A 25,911-nucleotide genomic window follows, 5' to 3' on the forward strand; every position below is an offset into this window, starting at 1 on the left:
TAAAACTATTTATTTGATTCACCATTCTTGCTTTATTTCTTTTCAAACTTAGCTGCTTGTATTTAAAGTTAGTACTTATTTATAATTACTGCGTAATATCCATTTAATGTATTTTAAATTCTTGTCTTTGCGATAATATACTTTCTGTCAAGTATACATCGCTCTTTTATTTTATTTGTTCCCATATTCCACACTTTTAAATATTTATTATCTTTCACGGTCGTAAGATCGTGTGGCGCCCAAAAATTTATTATGTACATCCTAAACCATGGATTGCACGAGCCTTCAGCCCAGCGCTCGAAATGGAAAATTTTACGAACCGGAGCGCTTGATAATTTTACGAAAATATTAACACTGTTACTTATCTAATTCTATACATATATGTATTTAAAAAAACGATTTTGTTAGATTTTATTTATAATATGACATATCTCGCTCAGATGGTCAAATTAATATTTACACGAGACGGAGCTATAATTTTGCGGATTTTATGAACCGGAACGGCGCTCCGATGCGTTCCGGTCCATTTCGAGCACTGCTTCAGCCGTGTAATCCCTTTTTTAAATTCAAATTCCAGTTATCAGTTGCGAGATTTCTGAAGGAATAGCGGAGTTCGGCTTGGAAAAGATCAGGTAACGTCACGACCCGGTTTCATGTCTCATGCTCATGCTTTACTTACTTTATAGACACCCCTTTATTTTGTAATTGTGACGTCAAAAATCACAATTACAAAATTTTATACAACAATTTTTTTCATGCAATTCAATTTTTGGCCCCTCTTGAAAATAATGTTGGAAAACCCCACACACATATATCTCTATATATATAAAAATCTCGTGTCACGATGTTTGTGGTCGAACTCCTCCGAAATGGCTCGACCGATTTTTATGATTTTTTTTTTTGTATATTTGTTAGGTATGAGAATAGGTCAACAAGTATATTTCATAACGCAAGGTGATTAGGGTATCTCTATCCAGAAAAAATTTTCTTTTATTTTTTTGAAAATTTCTTTTTGTATTTTTTTTATTATTTTGCATCAAAAAATACCTATAACCCCAAATTTTCATTCTCCTACCCTCACCTTCTCATTTTTTAATCGCGATTTTATTATTTTTGTATGAACAAATTTAACCGTCGTTCGTATTTCAAACAGAATTATTTTACACACATTATTTATGTTGTTGAATGACAGATGGCGCTACGTCCGAGAAGAATTCAAGAGAAGCGTCACGTCATTTTGACATTTCATTCGGCATATCACAACGCAGTGCATGCAAAATTTTGTACGATTTATTTTAATTTATCTATTTTTGTGTGCGTGTATTACAGTGCACAATGCCAGCAAGACGCAAGGGGGACCATTTGGGCCGTCGAACGTATAAAGCAACAAACGAAAACGTATAAAGAACAGATGAAAAAATGCAACAAGATAACAAAAACGTGCGTGTGAGCATGTCGCAATTGCGTGCATCTCAATCACAAGAGGCACGAGCTGAACGAAATCAACAACGACAATTGGAATGGAGCCAAGCGCGCCGGTTCGTAGTTAACACACGCAGAGCAAATGACCGACAACGCCAACAAGTACATCGAACATTTACATCCGCTTCGTTCCTTCGTCTCGCATTCGAGTACGAGCCAGATATTGAATATTCCGCTCATCCGAAAGTGCTGATTGGTGCTATGGACAAAGAATGTTCCCATTGTCATGCTTTCAAATTCAAACATGAGTCAGCCGGGATGTGTTGAGCATCAGGGAAAGTGCAACTACCAGAAATTGAGATACCACCAGAACCATTGAACGGCTTGCTCATCGGCACGGTTCCAGATTCAAACCTGTTCCTGAAGTCCATTCGCACATTCAATTCATACTTCCAAATGACTTCGTTCGGAGCAACAGAAATAGTTCACAATACTGCGGCAAATGGTCAACAATTCCATTCTACGTTCAAAATCAAAGGCCAAGTATACCACAAAGTAGGCTCATTGCTGCCAATGCCAAACGAACCACATAATTTTTTACAAATCTACTTCATGGACGGTGAGGACATCAATCGTGTGGATGCACGTTGCGGCTACAATAACCTCAATTCGCCTAATACCAGGCGCATCGTCGGCAAACTGGACACCCCATTGAATGAGCACAATGAATTATTGAAATTCTTCAAAGCACACATGCACGAATTGCAAAGTGACAATCACGCTATTGTCATCAATCCTGATAAAACACCAGCTGGAGAGCACGTGCGTCGATTCAATGCGCCTGTTGTTGACGACATTGCTGGAATCATGGTTGGCGACCGCACATCGACGCGAGAAATCGTGATTCAAAGAAGAAACAATAATCTGGAGTTCATCGCTGACACACACCGTTCATACGACGCTCTCCAATATCCGCTAATTTTCTGGAAGGGGCAAGACGGTTATTGCATAAACATTAAACAACGAGATCCTATCACAGGTAATTCATTCATTATGAACATCATTACTCATTTTGAATTGAGAAAATGAATGGTTGGTGTTTTTTTGTTTTTATCGGCGGTCATCGTCTACAGCGCTCCATTCCTCTTTCTGTCATAGATCCCATCCCCACACACTTACGATACATTCGTTATTTTTTATTTAACAACCAAAATATTCACTAGAAATAATTTATATGGCAGAACAACGTTTGCCGGATCAGCTAGTAATATAATATTATCACAATATGGACGAAAGTTATGAATTAATTTAACCAAGTAATGCAAGGTTGACAATTCGAACACGTTTTACCACATTTATTTTATATAAATAATTGGTTGACGAGATTTATTTGATACGTTAACGAGTTGACGGCGATTTCTCTTCTAAACGTAAATTTTAAATTGTTGTGTACATTTTATTAATCTCACTGTACCAATAATTAGGTACGCGATTAATAACCAGACAATCTATTCTTGATTGGTCTGAAAACTTTTTAAAATGTGTATGAATAAATTTAAATAATACATTGTAAAATAGATGTATATTTTTTAATAGCCAAAAGAATTAATGTTACTTTTTAAGGTCTGTAAAAATCTACCAACCACATTATAATGTTATTACAGTTGCTTGTTTTACTTAAACATAATATATTTTTGAAATTTTCTTCCTTTGTTATGCTTTTTATGTACTTAAATAACATTTTCTTTCCAAGGTTTTTTTGTAACTATTGAAATCTAAGTGGCAATACTAATTATGTCACTATGATATTATGATAATATTATGTTTTATTGATCATTGGCTCTATAATCTCCACGTCCTATATCGCGATTCTCCAGTTTCCATGACCATGTGTGATGGCGCCTCTATTGTGGGCATTGTGGCTAACCGCAAAATGGCAATACTAAACGAAATAATATTATATACCTAAGATAAAAATAATGTTTCAGATTCTTTAAAAAAAACAATAACATACTTACATAATATATAAATTACGATTTTATTCGCATGAAAATCATTTCGTGTGGAATATAATTTGTAGATACTGTCACCATCGTAATAATGCAGCTACAGACCTACAAAATTATCTAAAGAATGGATGGAGGGGAGCAACTGTCGAAAACTACCCAATCAAGACTTTTAACTGGACAAAATCTGACATTCGAATGACATTTTCAAAATGGCGTCCTATGGTAGTTCGTAGTTCCATTTTTGGCCATTCTACAGATACGTTTGTAGGTCAGTACATTGATCTAATTCTTAACAATGCCAGGTTTATTTCATAAATTTGTATTTTCCCGCCATTTGCACGGCCGAATGACGCAGTACGAAAACACCCGAGACATATACTATGTACTATGCTATGAATATTATTTACTATGCTCATTGTATAAATATATGAATAAGTCAAGACACAAGAGTATATTATTATGTCACACATAAATATTACTATCACAATAATACGACCTCATTTCATTAAACATTTCACTACGAGGGAAGTCCTGTAGCATCCCGGTTCAAGCCTCAGTACTGTCAACAGTACAGTCATAAGTTGACCTGCGTTGCAAGGTACACCTTCATAACATAATATAAAATCAGATGTACCACCAATTAATATCACTCGAAACTCTACCGTCTTCATCTTCGTGATACCCAGTCGCAGGGCGAATGTGATGTTTCATGATGCTGTGTATCGTGCGATTAACTTATTTGATGGCACCATACAGGTTGATTTATTTTTTATTAACTATATCATGTTTGTGGACGTGTTAAATAGGTTAAACTTATAATTGTATTTATCATTTTACTTTAATATCTACATAAGCATATTATACTTGCTTGTTATTTTGGTTGTTATTTGTAATTAAGTCATTTTTGTAATTTGTATTTATTAATATGTATTATGGCTCATTGGCTAATCGCTGTAATGCCATAATACTCTTTTCTAAATAAATAAATTAATTAATTAAAAAGTTATTTAAAAATTTCACTAGTGTTTTACTACCCACCAAAACCATTCCCAGAAGTTTAATTAATGTATTCTTGCTTATTCTAAAAATAGTTGTAAAATAAATACTCTTGGGAAGATCTCGCCTGTACTTACATCGTTTATTGTGATTTATCTCTCGTTCCCTTCTAAATAGGTCTTAACTCCTATTATTATTATTTATCATCCATTAGAATGTGACCTCTAAGCGAAAGGTATCAGTAGGTACCTACATTAAACATAATCTTCTCAACGAGTAGAACACCAATATCCAGTTATTGTTATACGTTCATAGACCAAACCCGGAAATGAATACTTGCAACAAGATTATCAAAAACACCCCGAAGGACTTTAAACTTTGATCTTCCTAATTGCGAGAACTACAGCAAGACGTCTATGAAGCAGCAACAGTGCGTCCCAACTAGAGTATAGTATATTTACCGTATGGTTCAACATGAATTAAAAACTTATCTGAAATACCAATCAGGATTACGGATGTCGAATTACTTGACCGCCTCACAAAATAGGTTTCATAACAGATCATTAAGGTAATTCAAATTCAATATTCAGTTTCTAAAAATTGGATGCAAAAGTTTTTATTTCAGATTATGAGAAAGACGTTGTAATTACGTATATATATAGGTACATACGTGGCAGTGGCGAAGGGTGGAGGGAGGCTGTAGAGATCCGACATAAAAATTGCACACTAAACTTTGTCAGATATTTTTTTTTCTTTATTTGGAAGCAATTGAGCTCTTCTCTGAATGGAAGGCTATTCTGCAGTTTGACAGATATACTTTTTTGTTTTCATTGAACTAATGATACAAATTGCAGATGGTATTGTTTAGTTTTTAAAAAATTCAATTAGATTCTAGCCTAAACGAAACCATAATAGTTAACCGATATGTATGACTGACATAGTTTAGTGTGCACTATTTATGTCGGATCTTAACAGTCTACCTATACTCTTCGCCATTGGTACGTGGAGGCCCGTGGTGCTGACAACTTTGGAGGCCCCGTTTTAGCTTATTTTTATAAACCAAAGAACAGATTAATAGACAGAATTCCGATAGGCTATACTCCAATACACTACATTTTGACGCAGGGTTTTCAATGTGTGAGTATCCTACGAAAATAAGCAACACATTATAGACGTGCAATATTGTGTATTGTAATGTAACCTTCAAATACACCAATATTCTTCCACACTCAAGATCGCTTGTCTATTACTACACACCCGTTAGGTATTTCAGTTCCCTGTTATAAACCTAGATTTTGAACCTGTTACATAGAAAACTGCTAATATCACAATTTTATTATCTGATAATTAAATTGCTATGCTAAATCCAAAATACTTTAGCGATCATTGTTTTCTATCAACAGAATTCTTTACTTATATAATATGTTATCATCATTAGCCTGCATCTATTTTCTGTTGGATGAAAGTTTCTCTAAGCTGATTACACTCCTATCGATACATCAAAAAAGATATTGTTGCCTATAGATAGAGTATTGCTTGAGATTGTCTCTTATTATCGATGGTTTATAACCGCGCTGTTTGAAGAAAATTCGTGATTTTATCTTGGAAATCTATGGCCGTTAACTGATGTCCTGCACGCGTCTCTTCTCTCAACAAGGTAATCCTACAATGCGATGAAATTGCTTCTCTGATGGGCACTACCGCTTTCATAAATCGTGTAAGCTTCGGGCGATATTGGATTATCATATTGGAATGCTATGATGTCCAATATCGCCTATTGTACTATATAGATTGACAGAACCTATAATAATACCTGGTCAATCACACTAGTTTAAAATATATAAGTAAATATACATATATATATATATATTTTTTAGGAAGATTCGTTTAAGTATACTTATCATATTTTTAATTAATTACTTTTTTATTAAACGAATAATTCACAAGATTTAAGAATGTAACATTCTAATTTTTGAACATAGGTACATAATTTTTGAAAAAACTAATAGAATTTTTTTTTTGAAAAAAGTCATCACCCCGCAGGAATCGAACCTGCATCTCTCGGCTTTCGCGCCCACGCGCATAGATCACTATGCTAAAGGTACCATACTTAACTACGACAAATTTTAACTAATGGCTCTTATAATACTCTCTGAAGCGTTTTCTAAATTGAGCTACTATTGGCTATCGGCGTTTGTATTTTAAATCAAAGTGGGTATTACTTTAATTACTAACCGACGTCACGGATCACTCCAAGATATTTTAGTGTTTATGGTTAGTGTCTATTGGTTTTAATCAAAGAGATTCGGAGAAAGAAAGGACGGTGCTCATCCAATCTCTTTGGTTTTAAATTATATTCTCTCAGAAGTGTTTTCAAAAATTATGTATATTCAATGAGTCATATTATGTTTGAATCCCTGTATCGGTTTTTATGGTTATCTTAGTAAAATTAAAAAATGTTGATTATTATCTATGTAACACAATATACCTAATATGATAGTACCAATAAAATTATTTAACTAAAATGCGAAATTAAATATAATTCTATCATCAGGCAACTTTATATTATGTAAACATTCCAATTTTTAAATGAATTCACAAAAACAAACGAACTCGTAAATTCTGTCATTCGCGTTCTACTGAATAATATCGATGACAGATTCGAAGCAAATACATAAATTTTGTCTTGCAGTCAGACATTTTTAAAACGTATTTCTACTTTCAATTTAGTCCATAAACCCTCGTAGTCCGCTGCGTAAGGCACTGGCCTTTCAACCGGGGGCCCGAGTTCGATTTTCGGTAAGATCACAATATATTTTTGCGATTTTCTTAAAGCATGTTTGTTTGTGATTGTTTTTCTTCTATTACTAAATATACTATTGTCATTGGGCCTCATCACCTGCTGTAGTGTTACACTATGTATGCATATAATATATACTTATGCTCGCGTTTGCTTGTGAAACATGGACTCTCAATGTAAGAGAAATGAAAAAAATACGATTAGACCTGGGCACCCGAATAATATGTTCAAAAGGGACCTTTCATTGAGCCTAAAGTGTGCAACCAGTACTGACGCAATCATATGATTCATGAACCATAAGAGAAATTAAAAAAAAAAAAAACTAAGACTAGCGCAACGTGGCGTTGAAAGGTGGATGTTGGGCATAGCGCAGAAAGATAAAATAAATAAACGGATAAGGAAGCAGACAAGACAAGACGATGTGATAGAGGTTGCCAAACAGACTAAACGGCAATGGGTCGGACATATAGCTTGGCGAGTAAACAACTGCTGGACAATGCCGACTTACAGTAGTATCCAAAGTGCACTAAATTAAAACTCGCTGGATGGACGAGCCCATAAAGTTCGATGGATGTACGAGGCAGCGACGAACTAAGGACCGATAAGAGTGAAGGGAGCTAGGAGAGGCCTTCATCAGCAGTCGGTTGACCCCGGCTGATGATGATGATATATACTATGTATATTATAATAATATAATACATTAGATTTATCGAAAAAGCAAGTGTCTACGTCTTCGAGTTTTTTTTTGTTTTTATTTTTTAAATAAAAGTAAAATAACCTGTTGTTTAACTTTCCTATATGGGTTAATATCCACAGAACCAAGAAAGATTGGCTTTTACTGTTTACCAACGACAAAAGAAGCCTGCTTTAATGGTCAGTATAATATCACAGCCAGGCCAATAGTCAAGACGTAGCCTGGAGATATCAAGAAGCTGCTTCAAAGAAATTCAACTGCATTACAGATCAAGTGTTCGGACCTAAATTATAATGATGTTATTTGATAAAATATACACATTTATGTATGTAATTGGGTTATTTCTATATAATATCGACTGTGTTTAGGAAAAAGGGCGTAACCCTCAATTTTTCGAAAAATGCAATAAACTTTTTGTAAAAAGTATTCGCCATTAATGCGTAGAGTTAAATGTTAAACGGTTACAAAAATTACTGAGATTGTAACAATGAGATCAAACAGATAAGAAAATGAGTAATGTTAGGTAATAATTTATTCATTATTATCTTGGCTATGTATTAAATTCAATTATGCCATTGGTGTCCTAGCAGCCTAGCTAGACAATATCGATTACCTCACGGCTTACAGTATAATGTACAACACGACAGATAAATAGATTGGTTTCCTTGAAACATCTTGCTTCTATCAATCACTATTGTCTGATGTTAAGTTGATTGTTTTATTAGACATGTAAACTTAATTGAAAACAAATTGCTGTGATTATTAAATACCTAGTCAATGTTGTATACACTTAAAAGTTCCAGTGTTTATTTATTATACTGCTTGGTGTAAGAATTTGAAGTCTACTCGCTTCAATTATCAAAGCAGTGAAGTACCAAATAATAAAATTATAAGTTATAATAACGGTATAGATTAAACATACATACTAGAATTTCAAGTATCTAGGTATTGTCACCACCATTAATTTACTTTGCGTTTTATAAATGGGTTAACTTAACCTCGTTAAGTTTCGATTATTTCGATTATATATTTTGTTCAGGATTCACAAAAAAGTAGATTAAATAAAAAGTCTTTGTCTTTTTTTTTGTAAGCACATGGCTTTATATTTTCAATGGTTTTCTTTTTTACACACTTATATTCTAATAATTAACACATTAGTTTTATTTTTGGCGCGGGAGTAAGCTAGTTCAACTCTGCGTCCGTTCGCGACTCGTGTTTCTTCCGACTGCCATTTAAAATATTTAAAAATTCTCGCGTGACAATTTAGCGAGTAGGTACAGTTACTACAAAAGACTTTCATGCTAACTCTCTTCCACGCTTGCATCTCTTACATCCATCTCTTTTAAACTCATAAAACAAAATCTTACATAGATTTACAAACTATTCCTATTACTAAATTAATTACAATTTATTATACTAAGGTCCTTAATATAATACTTAAAGCTATTAGTTTAAAATTTTATATCTAGGTACATATTAGCATTCTAAATCTAACATATTCTTTTTTTATCCAGATAGCCAAGTGATACGTTATAATTCTTTCATATTCTGTTAATTGACTATGTGACCAAGCTGCACGTTTAGGCCTACAAAACTTTATTCCGGCACCCCATTGAAGACGGGAAGTCCAGGAGTATGTCACTACGCTATACTAAATGCTATAAAGACTCTCTTTTCAGATGGACCGCAGTCATTCGGATAAGTTTAATTAGGAAATTAGGTCCTATCTTATTATTTTCAGTAACGCCTCTGAAATACACCTGATACAAATATTTTCATCCAATAGAGGTCATGTGTAGGAAACAATAATTTGATTGTTTATTGTCTACTTTGTAAATCACAAGAAAATTATACAATACTTGCTTGAATAATTAATTGGATAATAAATAGCTAGTAACTATGTAAATATTATTATTGAATTATGTTGCCCCTTGTACACGATAATTTGTGCTAACGTACTATTACAGATTAATAAAAGGTGAGCTACAGTTAATATATTATTATTATAACTAAAGCGCAGTGGCGAGTTTAGGGAGGCCGAGACCCGAGGCTGATTTTAATAAAATTAAAATAAAATAAAAACCATATATTCCAACTAATATCGTACTTACCCAGTAGGGATTGCAATACCGAATGAATATATCAATACCGGTATTTCGGTATTTTTTTTATTGAATACCGGTATTTCTCAAAATATATTATAGTAAAAAAAGAAAGTACTTATCAATAAATATAGCTATTAAAATCTATTGAAAACACTATTTTATAGCAAGCTAAAGAACATACATACATAATTTATTACGTCGACCTTTATAAATATGTATAGATAGATCATAATATTATATAACTGCTACTTTTACAAATATGTACTATAAGTCCAGGTACAAGAAAATCTTTCTCAAATTCAACGTTTGTACTATCAACATTGGATCAATAGTTGTTATAGAGTAATTGGAAATATTTGAAACGAATGTTTTCTTTTTTGAAATATGGTAATTCATTGCGACAATTCTATAAATATTTGAGATGTTTTTTTATTATTATGTAACTTTTGTTGGTTTCTGTCAATATATTTGCGTTTTGGCAGCATTAATCTTATACACTAAATTTGATATAACACAATAGTCGTAAGTAATGAAAAAATCACATTAAATTCATTTTCAAAAAACATAAACGTGTATGCTTTTGAAACCGGTATTTCGGTATCGATAAATAATTGAATACCGGTTTTGAAATACCGGCATTGCAATCCCTACTACCCGGTACAAATATCAATCTACCCCTTTTTCTAGAATCAGATCATGTAAGTACATAAAATAATAATTATTGGAGATGACTGATGAGTGATAACACAAGGGTGGCTTATTTTGTTATGTTTAAATACTTATTTGTTTGGGTGGTTTATGTTATAATATGCCCGTTTGATGCTATGTGCATTAATTTTGTTATGCTTTGGGAAATATGTAAAAGATAACTTGCATACTCAATTTGGTTGAAATATGCATTATTTTAAGATTCTGGTATAATTTAATACATAGTATATGACTGCAAAAACATTATTTTAAAATATTATTTATTTAATAGGTGAGTAGGTACTGTTCAACCGAGTACCTGAAACAGTAAATAAGCAAAGTAATACAGTTGCTGTTTTAGGTACTCTTGGGGTATCCAGGGTATTGGAGGAGGTATTTTATATACTTGGGGAAAACTAGTATGCTAGTGGTTTTATAATGATTGTTTTGTTGGTTTATATCGTTTAGTTTTACACTTTTTGTCATTTATTTTGTTTTACTCTTTTATTATTGTTATTATTGTTTCTCTATATAATTTATAACTTCTCTATATAATTCTAAATGTAATGTAGTATGTAACTGTTCGCAATTCACATTTAAATATGAATAAAAACACTGACAACTAATTTTTTTTTTTAAATATATTGATTTAAAAAAATTTGTATAACTTGAAATCATTTTTAATTATATCGGATTTAATTTTGGTATGGTCACAATATTGATATGTGCTTCTAGTGGACGGAGCAGTCGTCTTATTTTGACGATTAGATTTAGTTAACTATTTCATTTATTCAACGAATAAGACACAAGATTTGCGAATGTAACATTCTATAATTGACCATACATAATTTGAACACACCTCATGCATATACACACTAGAAAAAATATTTTGTAGAAAAAAATACGACACCCGACGGGACTTGAACCTGTATCTGCTGGAATAACGGGTATCTTACTAAATTACGACGATTTAAACTATTAGTTGTTACATGAAATGCTTATCGAATTGTGTTATAAATTTATAATATTGACTATCGGTTTTAGTAAATTAAATTAAAGTAGGTATCAATTCATTCTTTTATTACTAACCGACGTCGCGGATCTCTCCATTATTTAGTTTTTATAATGTGGTACTTAGACTTGCTAATAAATAATTTAATAAACTATTTCTTTTATTCAACGAATAAGATACAAGATTTGAGAATGGAACATTAAATATTATATATTGAAAATACGTGATTTGAAAACATTTCATGCATATACTTACTTACATATTTTTTTTCCACAAAATTATTTTTTCTCATGCATATAGATGCATGAGATGTTTTCAAATTAAAATTAGATTTAGATATAGGATATACCGAAATGCTGTACCTACCTGCCTACCCACGAGAAGATAATATTTATAACATAACCAATGACGTTACTGATAACGGTGATAACTAATAATATTATCATGCAGGTAAGCAAAAAACCCATATACCTAATGTGTGGCCGCTTTTTTGCTTTTGAGTCAAATCGTTTGCATAATGTGAAGCCTGACCCCAGAATGACCTTAATGATCGTATGTAAAACTCCAATATTATCTGTACCAGAGGTTGACAGTGTTAATTATGATTATAAACATACATTTTATTATTATCGCATCGCATCTATTCGTAGACCGAGAGTCGTAAAATATTTTCTTATAATAACAATATGTCATGGACATGGAGTGCAATGCGGTTAAAATTGGTACTTATTAATAAATTGCTGGTGAATTATACGGGCTTATTGTTGCAAATACCATGGCTTGAGCTTACAATGCATTGCGTTATAATAATTAATGTTGTGTATTATTATCGAGTACCTATCTAAAATTTGATCTACAAAACACTCATTCGGTCCAGCGTCGTCAAATTAGCGAATTTCTTGTCAGTCCTGCACATCTATTCTATACACAAGGGTAGTTTTTCATATTTTTGAATCGAAGTATTAGCACTTATTGTAATAATTCCAATAAGTTAGTTGTAATTGTTACAATGAGTGCTATGTTTTAACAGCACCTGTCTTGGCTGTGCTAAATTTTAGAGTGAGATATACTGTTTAGACTTTAGACGTTCATATTAAAAACTACCCTCGATAGCTGATGATAGCAGTATTGTGTATAGAATAGATGCGCTGGAATGTTAAATAGTGTAACTACCACTATTCTGTAAGGGGTGTAGTTGTTATTTGTTTGGTCAACTACCCCAGTTATTATTTTATATTCAGACGGTTGCTTTATGTGAGATGTGATATTATATGGGGAGTATTCAAGGAAACACGCGTTGGTATTTATATAGTTTTGTCTTTTATGTATATGGCACAAATACACTAGTGGTATTACATGGCAAGATAGCATGAAGTTATAAATATTAAACTATGTTTTACGTGTAAGGGTTTATCAATTTATCATAATCCTTTTATCTAGATATTTTGAAAAAGACTGAGTGCCCTTGTAACCTCTATACCTATATATTGAAGGTCTCTAGACAACTGTCATTTCCGAGTCGCTATTGTCTATGCTCTAAACATGAGCATAGACAATAACGTGTCAGTTGTGGAGTTGGGTAAAGCCTTTACAATTCATTCGCCACCCCAGCCAATATTCAATGAATTACAAAACTGTAGATAATATAATTCATTGCTATATTATAGCAAATAGTGTCACCACACGCCATTAATTTTATTATAATAGTGTATGTTTTGAAAAGTATTTTGTTTTAAATAAACTAACTTTAGATATACATAATTATTTGAAGTTGTAAATGTGTCCTATTCGAAAGGGCCAAAAAAGCTATTCCCTGGGAGCTCAAATCGGTAGGTGACTCGGAATCCGATAAAAAATATTTAAAAATCAAATGAAATTCATGAATCAGTGGATGAGTTTGTAGAATTTTCTTGATTAATTCTAGGCAACGTCGACAAGTCAAAAATTGCGGAAATGTCTATATTTATAAATAATATTGGAATCACTACCTAATTACTCGGAGATTTTTTTTTATTATGGGTACCTGCAAATAATTGCCAAGATGAAAGGTAATTTTTCACTTTGTCACAAATGTGGTTATAACTTTGTAATAATTAACAAGTTGTTTTTTGCGCCCTAATATAAAGTTTCACCATGCGAGCACGCCTGCACCGGTTTAAAATAACATCTGACGAAAAGTGCCAATGCGACGACGGAAGCGATCAGGACATCTTACATTTACTCCTAGATTTTCCAATTTTTAGCGGTACAACCTTAACTTTTTATTACAGTTGGCAGATGCGGGCATTCGAGACTTTCCGAGGACCAAGGCAAACGAGGCCGGAAGAGATGCACTTTTTAATTTCTGTATTGATGTAATAAAAAGAATCAAAATAATAAATGTTGACATGTAATGGTGATTCATGCCTTTCAGATCCAGTGATTGCAGTGATATAAGATAGGATAAGTATATGCTCAGAATATCAGTCCTATGCGACATTTCTTTTACCACGGGAAAAACTCGCCTATAAATAGCAGTTGTCAGTTCCCAATGAATACGACAAAATATTCATCCATCACCATCCACCGCCTTGCGCTATAAAGAATTTTCCAGGGTAAAAGCAAGGCGGTTTCGTAGGCCCTGGCCGAATTCAAATTAGCAATACCCGATGCGCGTAGACGAATGGTTTTCAATAAGGCATATTTCACAGCCGGCACAAATTTCATTTGACTAGCATCAAGTAGAGTACCTACCATAAAAGAAACCTCGGTAGTATATGCGAGGTATCCATAAAGGTATCTAGAAAAAAAATATTTAACACCCTCGATGACCGCGCGTCGGCCTATAGCATCGTGAGTCCCAGGTTCGAATCCTGGGTTTGGCAAGTACACAATATTGTTTTTAAATTTGTGTATGAGTCAGAGAATGGACCTAATAGGTTGAGCAAGTGGCCGACATCCATTTCTCATAAAAACAAAATCTGTTAATACAAACCTACACTCTGTGTATGATTGAGTTGCAGAGCCAAGAACGATGTTGATGATAATGATGATTGTAACTTTCATTAAAATGGATAAATATACCTAGACCTGCATTAAAGTTATGTTGGTAGCGCCCCAGATGAATTTCTCAATACATTGGATGTTAATCGCGTTCGCTGGTTTTGTACAAGATTTCAAATTTGGCTACTCTACTGTTCACTTAGTGATTAGTATAACGTATTCCAATTTAATTTATTCACAATTAAATTCTTTCATATTTTGTAACAAATGAACACGGACGAAACATGAAGAAGTGCGATATATTTCATGGTTCAAAGTTAAATATTTTTAAACTGAAAAAATAATATTATATTACATAATATTTTATTTTTTTGTTAATTCTTCTCCGGTTAAATTGTAGACAGCAAGTTGTAGGTATTCGAATGTCTGGGAGCCGCGTCAAGTTTCAATACGTTGTCTTGTTATCAGAGTTTAGCGAGAGTTCAGTTTCACACAAGTACATCCTGGCTTAAAAATAATATTATTACAGTAGTAATATCGTTGCCTGCCGCAACACTTTTTGAAGTTATACTTGTTTAGGCGCGTTTGGGAAAACAGATCAGAGTGTATTTTTGGCGTGGGACGAAGTTGCGCGGGCAAATGTAACGCATGAATTTGGCGTGGGACGGATGTTTTGCCCGCCGATGCAACATAATTTATTTTGCGCGGCGACGTTCGGGTGTTCTAAATGCTGGAGGTTTGTAATTTTCAGCTGTGATATTTAGGGCTGTGGCTTGGGCCGCTTGGGTAACGACTGAATGTTGCAACTTTTATTTATGAGTAAAATTATATATCAATCAATAAATAAACCTTGTGAATAATTCAAATAATGGTATGTTGTAAATTTACAATATTTAGACATTTCATACACAAAAATACATATTTTTACAGTTTAGGATAATATTTGTCGTATATCCCATGTCAATTTATTTATTAGCGGTTTATAATATTTGAAGATAATAATAATTATTATGTTATTATTATGTATTAACGGCCCACGTGCTCGTCGTAGGTCAAAATTGAGTTTTTATTGTATTTTCAAACCATGATCCTGGACACTGCTTAAACGTTGTAGATAATCTATTTATATAATATTGAAGCCTTAGTTTGTCAATTTATGGCTATGGCCGTATGTTGTAGCTTAACCACTAGGGAATGACAAAAGAAATGGCGTATTTCAAAAAAACACTACCTTATTCTTAGGTCAATAATTATTATAAAGCAATCATTATTCATAAGATGTTTATCACACTTGAATGGTCAAAGACATAGCTTATAATAAGTATCTTTAGAATCATCTTCAAATGTGTTAATCTTGCCGATTTTTTGAATAATAAAATGCCTAATTCTTGTCAAATTTGGGATCACAGAGATTATCAATATAATTTTTTATCGTGAATATTTTACAAAAATTATCTCGTAATAAATTATACTAATGGTTTCATAAATGCGTTTAAAAATTAATAAACGTAAAAAATCTTAACACCACTGCACAGTTATGTACCGAAATATGTCTATATTCTAAAACATTAGAGCGAGAGGTTTAAAAGAATACTATTTTATGTAACAAAAATACTTTATGCAGTCATCAAATGTTTAAAATAACTATAAAGGATAATAAGGCTTCAAAATTATATAAATAGATTATCTACAATGTTTAAGGAGTGTCCAGGATCATGGTTTGAAAATACAATAAAAACTCAATTTTGACCTTCGACGAGCATGTCCCCCCTTAATATGTAAAAAAAAAAATGTTTCATCACAAAAGCCAATATCACGTTTCAGTTAAACCATTATTTAGGCTATGTTTTACATTTGATTTGTAATAAATTATAATTGTTAATGAAAATAGTTGTACAGTCATCTGTTTAGGCAAAGATGGTCGAAATAGCGGTTTACTAAACGGGGTGTACCGGGTGGCATATTGCCAAACTCTACTGATCAGAAAGCAAGATAGAGGTAATTTTCGCGCCTGAATCGATGCAGCTTTTGGCGACCGCATTTCAATGTTGCCTATACAGACTTCAGGTCCAAACCCTACTCATCGTAAATCAGTACATCGCAATAGCTTTCGGGGCGAACGCTGCCACGCGATCATACGAGCGGAGCTGTTTGCCAGGGTCCGTCCACACGCGGGCCCAATTGGCCACACAGACTTGATATCGACCAAGGCCAACTTTGAGGCATTCGAAAAATTTGCTGCGTCATATGGAGGACGGAATAAAATTCCGATCCATCATTAGATTCATCATTTTCAACTCCTGATTCCTCTGTTTCGGCAGAGTTTCAGTACACGGGTACAGAGGACACTTCATGTCATTAAAGATAAATGACAGCAGAGCAAGTCAAGATTCTTTTTATTTTTTAAAACAGAACGCTGCATGGTTGCTATATTAGTCCCATGCAGCATCGCTTCGGGACAAGGAAGTGTAGCACTAAAATCTTTTCATTCTGACACGTTTATAGCGACATATTCATGGCGGGTGGAGATAGGGAAACTCAAATCATTGCTCATATCGAATAAAATGCCATATTATTATTCTACTCTTACGCGAAGCAAAATGAATATATATCTGTGGCGAGGGGTGGAGGTAGGCTGTAAAGATTCGATTAATAGTGCACACTAAACTTTGTCAATTATACTTATTAGTTTTTTTAAATTTAATTAAACCCTACCTAACCAAACCATAATAGTTTAGATATGCTATGGGCAATCCGACAAAAATAAAGCACACTTTTTTAGTCATAGGTACTTATTAAATTTGTTTTCGTTGAATTAAGAATACATATTGCAGATGGTGTTAGTTTTAAAAAAATCTCTAAGCCCTGCCTAGACCAAACTATAATTGTTAAAAAATATCCTTGTATAAGTATATAAAATATTCTTCGACTATTATCTACTATGACTTGGATTAGGCAGGGTTACCTGGGTACCCTTTATTTACATTTTCACGCTATTTAATATGTTGTTTTTGACAGTTACTTCAAAAACGTAAAAACAGGGTTTCATTGTATTTATAACAACACATACAGATTACGGTTTATTGCCACATATTATGCACAAACCTACAAATTTCATGACTAAGTATTGAAATATTTCATTCATTTACTGTGAACTAACAATATAATTTATAAAAATGTGTTTTTGTAGAAATATTCGGATTCTTTAGTTTTGACGTAGGCCCAAACGTCAATATTTTACGCGGAAATGTGAAGAGGACGTAACCGCAAAATTTGAATGAATGAGATTATTAACCGCTATTATGTGGTATTTGTTTATTAAATAACGATAATTTCTTATACTGTTTATATTACAAGTTTATTTTTGTATTACACAGAGATTGGATGAGCCCGACAGCACAGTGGTGCACGCTAGAGATGGGAAAACTGGTCGATTTTGAAGACTAAGTATACTTACTACCAGTATAAAAAAATACTTAGTACATAAACTTGTTCAAAAATACTTACTAGTATTCATACTCAACTGAAACTAAAACCAACTCTATAATATAAATGCGTATTGGCTCAGGGAACTCAGACTGTGTATCGGCTTCAATATAATCGCTAAAAATATGCTGAGCTCCTCTTGTCGAAAAGTCCCATTTATTATAAAATTTTTAATTCAAGAGTTGTTTTTCTGTTACAATATTATTGTTAACAAAAATGAATGAAACAATGATTTAAAAAAAAAAAAAAAAACATCTTTTGAGCGGTATATAACAAGCCTAAGCCTGTGCGTCATCTCATCACTGTGCTGCGACACAAAATTTATGACCTATTATTCATACATTCGAACGCAATAGACTAATAAATTAAAAGATACCTATATTCAAGTGCTATTTCGTTCGTGCGCATGTAATGTCGTGCTAGTGTTGAAAGTCTACCAACTGGCGAGTGCACAGAACTGCGACTCGCGATGATATCATCACAAGTTTTTTGGAATAAGTTTATTGGGCCACAAATACTAAGTATGGGTAGTTTCATCCGAAACTTGAGTGCACAAACTGGTGACAGTATTTCCAACTCACCTCTAGTGCACGCCATTTTAAAACCGCGCGATATTTCTTGAACGTTTAATAAATATTATTGAATGTGCAGCACAGTAGAAAATATCGTCTAGAAGGGAGCAGTTGTATAATATGTATATCTCTTAAACTGCAACACATAGAGATTTTAAATATAATATTTTAAAATAAATTAATCGACTCCCACGTAGGGCCGTCATAAAAGTACCAATACTTCGATACGAGGAATCGATACTGTTTCTTTCAATTTGATGGCCCTACTCCCACGACATGAAGCAAGCCACTTTCTATATAGCTCCAGTGCATGATTTACTTTACACTGGAGGGTAAGTGGGGGACCAATGATAAAATAATAACATTGATCAAATGGTACATCACGTGTGCAGGAAGGCCCTAAACCACCTACCTACACGAATCATCTCCATCATTGCCCACTGAAGAAGGAAGCCGATACATTACACGACAGGTCCTACTTTTCGCCCCTCCTGTTGTCTATGGATGACCTGTCATTGCTTGTCATTGTTCTATAGAATGCTCATTCTGACGCGTCTGTCGTGTTCACTTGTCAGAGTATTCTTAGTTTCAGATTTCTTTCAGATTATTTTAACGTATCTTGGAGACCTTGGAGTTCATCTGATTTAGTGGTTATGTGTTATTAATAATTGGAAGCGACGATGAAAGTAAGTAAACTTCTTCTGTGTATAATAATATCATAATACACTAGGACGTTTGTTAATGTGACAGACGATTCTAAACGACAATAACTAATAACTTATTTATACTCTTCAGTCATTATAGAATACCAAACTCTGCTTGCAAGTAAGTTATCAATAAATAGTATGGCAGTGGACCACTCGTTACTTGTGCAAAAAGTTATGCTCAGGCTTTATTAATCTAAAGATGGCGGTGCCTCCACACACTATCAGAATAATTTGTTCATTTTTTAAGTAATAGTAATTGGTTTTATCAAATTGTTTTTACTTAAAACTATATTTACATATTATGGAGTTGTGTGATATCCAGCGGTGTGCACACAACATTTCTAAAAAAATACTCTACGTATTAAAATTTAAACCATTGAGCTTTTCGGTGATGTCCATCAGATGCGTCCACAAATGAGTACACGGGCGCAACAGGGTTTGGAATCCGTGTATTTAAAGCGTTTCAATCATGGGAGCACACATATAACCAAACCACCACAAGCAGCCCGCGAAGTACCTCTTGCGTACCACTGTATGAACCTGTAAATATTATTGAACTAGCATTTTCAAATTTAGTCATATACAACCCGAAATGTTCTTGAACTGTACTGCTAGACTGGCTGAATGGATGCATTGAACATGTCGATGGATTTACTATACGAAAGATCAGTGACGTCCTTGGACAAAATGCCGCCCCATTTTTTATACAGTATTTTTTATCATCCTTTCATACTCTAATATCTAAGAAATGTGTTATATGGATTCATTACTAACAAAATATAATATGTACCACTAAATCTAATTTAAATTCCTTCACTGCTTCAATAGACAGTATTGCGAGTCCACAGTTTCAGATACATTTAAAAATACACCTGACAACTTTCAAAACTCGCGAGTGACCGGCAAAAATATTTGGATAAATTAATTAGGTAAGTATATACTTTCCTATAATTCAAATATAATTAGCAAATCTGCACGTGTCATTATCCAAGGAGAACGGAAGTAAACTAGACATCGCGAACCCGAAAAAAAAATACAGTCCTGTCAAACCTTCTATGATAATTAATACATTTTATTTCCAACCAGTGACTTGATTTTTTGTAATGGAAAGATATTTTCGTTATTTACTAATTTTGGGTACCTATTTCTATATATACCTAATGATTCTCCTCGATTTGCCGCCCTTCAAGTAACTGCCGCCCCCAAGCGACGCTCTATCTGCCTACCTCCACGGGACGTCACTGGGAAAGATGATGAATCGTTGGCATAGAGCATAGAGTAGTATAGACGGTTCACAATTTTTCTTATCAAGTGGTCGGACAATGGTTGAATTGTTAATTAAAAACCATTTTACTTACTATGTAGTAAGTCAATGTTTTAAAGTAACTAAACGGTTTTAGTACAGAGAAATCAGTAATCGGTTATCTCTGATAATAATTGCTAATAAATTTTGAATAAAAAACTAAATTAATAATACACAATAGCTTCAGAAGAAATACGATGTTAAATTCACATGAATCACACGAGGACGCTTAAGAAAACCGACCATCTAATTAGCTTTGGAAAAATAAGATTAATGTCCGATTTATAAGTTTGTCCACAATAAAAATATATTCCTAAGTCACGAGTTTCAATGACTGATGAATTAATGATAAAGGGATTTCGTCAATGAATTACTTGAAAACGTGTGTTTGTTTTCTGACTATCACGACCTATCGCTAATTGTATGAATTTAAGCTACCTGTATTAATTATATTATTTGGAGATATACGCTGTTCTAATTGGTTAATATTGAACTATCGAGTGGTACGAAGGTTTAATTTTAAAAGTTGTTTTTAACTCACCTGGATTATGTCGTTTGAGACATCGAACTTCTCCCAAGCTCTTGTAAGTGATTCCATTGGACGCGCAGACTTTCGTGTGGTCAGCATGGCAAGGGCAACTGAGGTGACTGCATTCTCCTTTCCTCAGAACTCTGGCATCTGGAAGAAAATAACAAGATATGCTTTACTTACATCAAGGAAGAATAATTATTGTACCTGAATATTTGATGGGTTGGTGTAATAAATAGTATGGCATCTGTTTCCTTCCACATTTCTCTGCATTCTAATTTAATTCTAATCTAATTGATCAGACATTATAATACTTACTTACTTCACCATGTTCGATCCTATCATATGGGCCTCCACAGAGTGGAGGCTGAATTAACAGATTTTTCTTTTTCGAAAAATGGATGTTAGCCACTTGCTCAACCTATTAGGTCCATACTCTGACTCCAAGCACAAATTGAAAAACATTATGTGTATTTGCCAGATCCAGCATTCGAACCTGGGACCCACGACATTATAGGCCGACACTTTAGCCGGTCGGCCATCGTGGTCGTGTTATTAATTAAATTACTATCAATTTGTGAAGTCAATATCCGCAGCGACGTCCCGTAGTACGTAATAAAGAGCGGCAAATGAAGGAACGAATACAAATATTACAACCTTTAAAAGCAGTGACAGTTTTTCACGAAGCGGTCAATGCTATCGCTTCGTTGGAAAGTACCGATATTTTAGTTTAAAAAATAACAGATGCAAACGAAATTATGGCAATATACTTTTACTATACCTATTGTTAAATCATAATATGCTATGGTGATTTATTACACTATATTTTTTTCACTAAGGGGTCTACAAACTTGTCAGCGTCTCAGATCTCTACGTACCTAAAATCACCACTATTTGAGAGTATGCTTCGTGGAAATTGTATAATCGTCAGTAGATGTGTATATAATTTTTAAAAGATTTTTCCAACAAATTTGCATACAATTTTTAATTAAAAATGAAACTGTTCTGCATTCTAAGTTCTCTTAAGGTTAAGGGCGGTACTTTGCCTAGGGACGTAATGACTAATGGGTCCAGTGAAATGATTTTAGAATTGTATTCACAGGGGAAACAGTGATGTTCATTCTATGTAATACATAATATTATTATGTCAGTGACACATATGCCTTCCTTATTAAATAATTGAAAATCGAAAACAATTTTGACAGCTGGTTGATACGGTTACATGTAAATTGTACTTAAAACATTTCACCGTTACACAGTACACCTTGAGCTTTCTTATCGTAAAGAGATGACCGTATACTATACGGTCTCCAATTTTATTAGATTCAATATGAACATTTGAGGCGTCTAATAATTCCAAATAGCGATAAGTCCACATTTGGTCAAAATCGAGAAAAAAATACGCACGCATTCTTTGTATAATTTTACACAATACATATTGATCTATAAATACCAAAACGCGACAAAACACTACGAAAAAAAATATTTTAAGTCTCGATTTATTACGGAAAGCGCGTGTCCGTGTTTCATATTGTTTAAAGCTTGGTTGATTTCGCGCGTATGTAAGTCAATTAATGAGGGAACGCTCAATGTTGTAAATGGCGTCTCCCATGCTGTATCATCAGTCTGGTAAACTCATGACAGTGCCACGGAAATACGTGCCTTATATGGAAAAATTAAAAAGTGAGGTACAAGTAGCGCTACGTCCACTTTTATTTTGCCTATATTTATTACGTTAAAGAGTTTATCGGCTGAAACAAATTGCCATTTGGTTCTAAATTCCACATAGAATACAACGGAAAATTAATTTGTGGACTTATCGCTTTTTGTAATTAGACGCCTCATTTATTCAATTTTCACAGCCGATTTTGGCAAAATTCATGAATTCAAGAATGGAAACCTAACCTAACCTAACAAATAATCCAGTATATCGGCTATTCTCAAAATTTGTTTGGCTTCCTGTAAAGTGTAAACAGACAAGAACCGTGTTTTATTTAGACATGAATTTTATGTCAGTAGGTCCTATACGACCCAAAGAGGTTGGACGGTCTTTAATATACGGCCATTTATTTCCGATACAATATTTCTAGGTGAAGTGTGATAAGGCGAACTGCATACGTACAAGTTTCCGGACACGGGTCGATACAGTGTTAATCAAAGTCAAAAGACATTCAAATTAAAGATGGATACCTTCGTGAATATATTCGATTAAAGAAATCAGATCATCCTTTAACGGAATTCAGACAAGTATAATGACTTCTCACTTCTCAGGGAACACTCCTACAGCATATTTGTAACATAACTCGCCGTATTAAGGTGGTGTTTCACTAATCGCAAACTCTTATCAAATGCACGATGTATATTGTATTGTTTTGATATTTAAAATTCAATTAATGATTGAATTGGCCTCATTAAAAGAATGTCTCCAGGGCTTTTAAAATCTAGGCAATAGTATAATAGGTAAGCCTTTGTATTAAACAAATGACCTTGGAGTGGACATTGTTGGCTTTTTGCAATTCCTTTTTCGGACATTGTTTCACATGTCGACCGTATGCGGTTTCAATAATAATTGATCATGTCAATTTTATGAAAAAAAATATTATTTTTGTCAGAGCTAGATTTAGGGCGGGCGAACATCAATGACGATAGTATTATGCTCAAATTACATTGGCAAATTGCGTCTGGGTCGTCTGCCACGATTGCCAAAATCCATTATCTATAGTTTTCCGGGATCGTGAACGATCGTGAGCAAATTGGAAGCAATCCTATTTCCGTCTGCCACGAGTCACGAAGATTCAAGCGAAGATTGCCGAGAACGTACGAAAATATCCGAAGCTACCACCCGCTTGCGAGGTTAGGTTTGACGTAAAATTGCGAGGGAAAACAGTTCAGTGTAGCCACCAATCTAAAGAAGAAATAGTTTGTTATTAGCACTATTAGCACTCCAGTAAACCCATTTTCTTGTGTGGTGTTCTGGTTCGGCGGAGGATAGATATTGCAGATGAAAGTCGGTAGTTATTGTTCATGATGATGGAAGAGGCGAGAATTTATTTACTGTTCCCAATAACTACAAGGGTACATAGGGTATATAGGTAACGGTAATTAGGTGCGATGTGTCTTTATTGGAAACTTGTAATCGAATGAGATGTCCAATCGATTCTGACCCGCTATTTTTATGAAAGAATAAGTTGAAATTATTATGAAATACTATTAATTCGTAATATTATGACATTGCAGATCCGCTATCTCATAACATTACGAAATCATATTATATATAGGTACTGATTGATTGTACGTGAAAAAAAGAATATTTAATAAATAATATTATAATAATTGAGATCTGGGTTACAGAAATCCGATGACAGCCTCATTACAATGAGTAAACATTTATTTGGTAGAACCCGGTTGGAAATCACTGCCTTATTGCAATCTTCAAACCAATGACATATTAAAGTCATTGCTTCATACTAACATTAGTTGTAGGTAAAATCTGAATTATTATTGCAGGATCAAAATTGATTTACTGACATAGATTTTATGATCCTACGTCATTTCGATCCTTCAACCTTAACCACGATCTATTTTTATCGTTTGTATGCGTAAATAATCTGTACTATCCGAGGTAAGACCCTGCATAGGTGCTATGAATGTTAGAGTCTTTTGTATTCGTTTTAAAATCCGTTGAAAATAAATTATTTCTCAATAGTAAATAATTGACTAAATAAATATATAATTGGGCAGAAAATTAAACAAAATAAAAACAGACAGTGCAATTAAATCGGGGCTATTAACCGCGGTCGTGAACATATGCAAATTTAGCTTATGTAATAATTACTATATTAATGGCGCATAAATGCGGATCTGCTGACTTGCATAATATTATTATTAAAACATTATGCAACGTCGTGTTTTTAAATAATTTTGATTGATATCAGCAAATTTAAGCGTATATTTTTAGAGTTTCTCAAACGTTTTTAAAGTCACGGTATGTATTAAAAAAAACATTACAACATACATCATGTGTCTGGGACACATAGGGACACTAGCTATGGTGGTTGGACAGTATAAGGGACATGGCCCCCTCAAAGGGGGTGCTGACAGGGCTCTAGCCTGGGGGCCCGGGCTTATGAGGGCCCGGCTTAGAAGGTCAACCAGTTAAGTGAGATAAACACTTCGTAAATTTATAAGCTCTAATAGTAAAAAAGTCGCCTGCGGCGCTATAAGACGGGTAAGATTTTATTTTATAATTAATTTTAGTGTGTTTCCTTACTAATATAAATGATTATTTAACCAACATGGCGAAGGGTCACAATATGTAATTTGGCTATCACAAAAAAGGGTCGCGATCAGTGTTTCATAATATGATGCTGAGTGCCAACAATTATTCAAGCTGATTTATTTAAAATACCAAAAATCGCTAAAAATACACGGAGTCTAATCTCTTTGGAATATCCATTATTTTCATTTTCACATTACAAAATACACGGAATTCCGCGGAATATTATTTGAGAAACACTACTATAGAACATTACACTTCCCTTAACCTTAGCTATAGGTTGGGGGCCCGCGTCAGGAAGTGATCAGGGGCCATGATAAGGGACGATACA

The 25,911-nt window shown here is 33.7% G+C and overlaps 1 protein-coding gene across 1 annotated transcript in view; it reads right to left on the minus strand.

The window, feature by feature from the left end:
• Positions 1–25,911, minus strand: part of LOC147073934 (serine protease inhibitor dipetalogastin-like) — a 136,623-nt gene that overhangs the window by 39,768 nt on the left and 70,944 nt on the right. Inside the window, exon 4 of the mRNA XM_085944596.1 lies at positions 21,317–21,454. Coding sequence (XP_085800722.1) covers positions 21,317–21,454 — 138 coding nt within the window. The remainder of the gene's footprint in view (positions 1–21,316; positions 21,455–25,911) is intronic.

This window comes from Rhyacophila brunnea, unplaced genomic scaffold (assembly GCF_057557595.1).
Source record: "Rhyacophila brunnea isolate RB1 unplaced genomic scaffold, BYU_Rbru_1.0 scaffold_17, whole genome shotgun sequence".
NCBI lineage: Eukaryota > Metazoa > Arthropoda > Insecta > Trichoptera > Rhyacophilidae > Rhyacophila > Rhyacophila brunnea.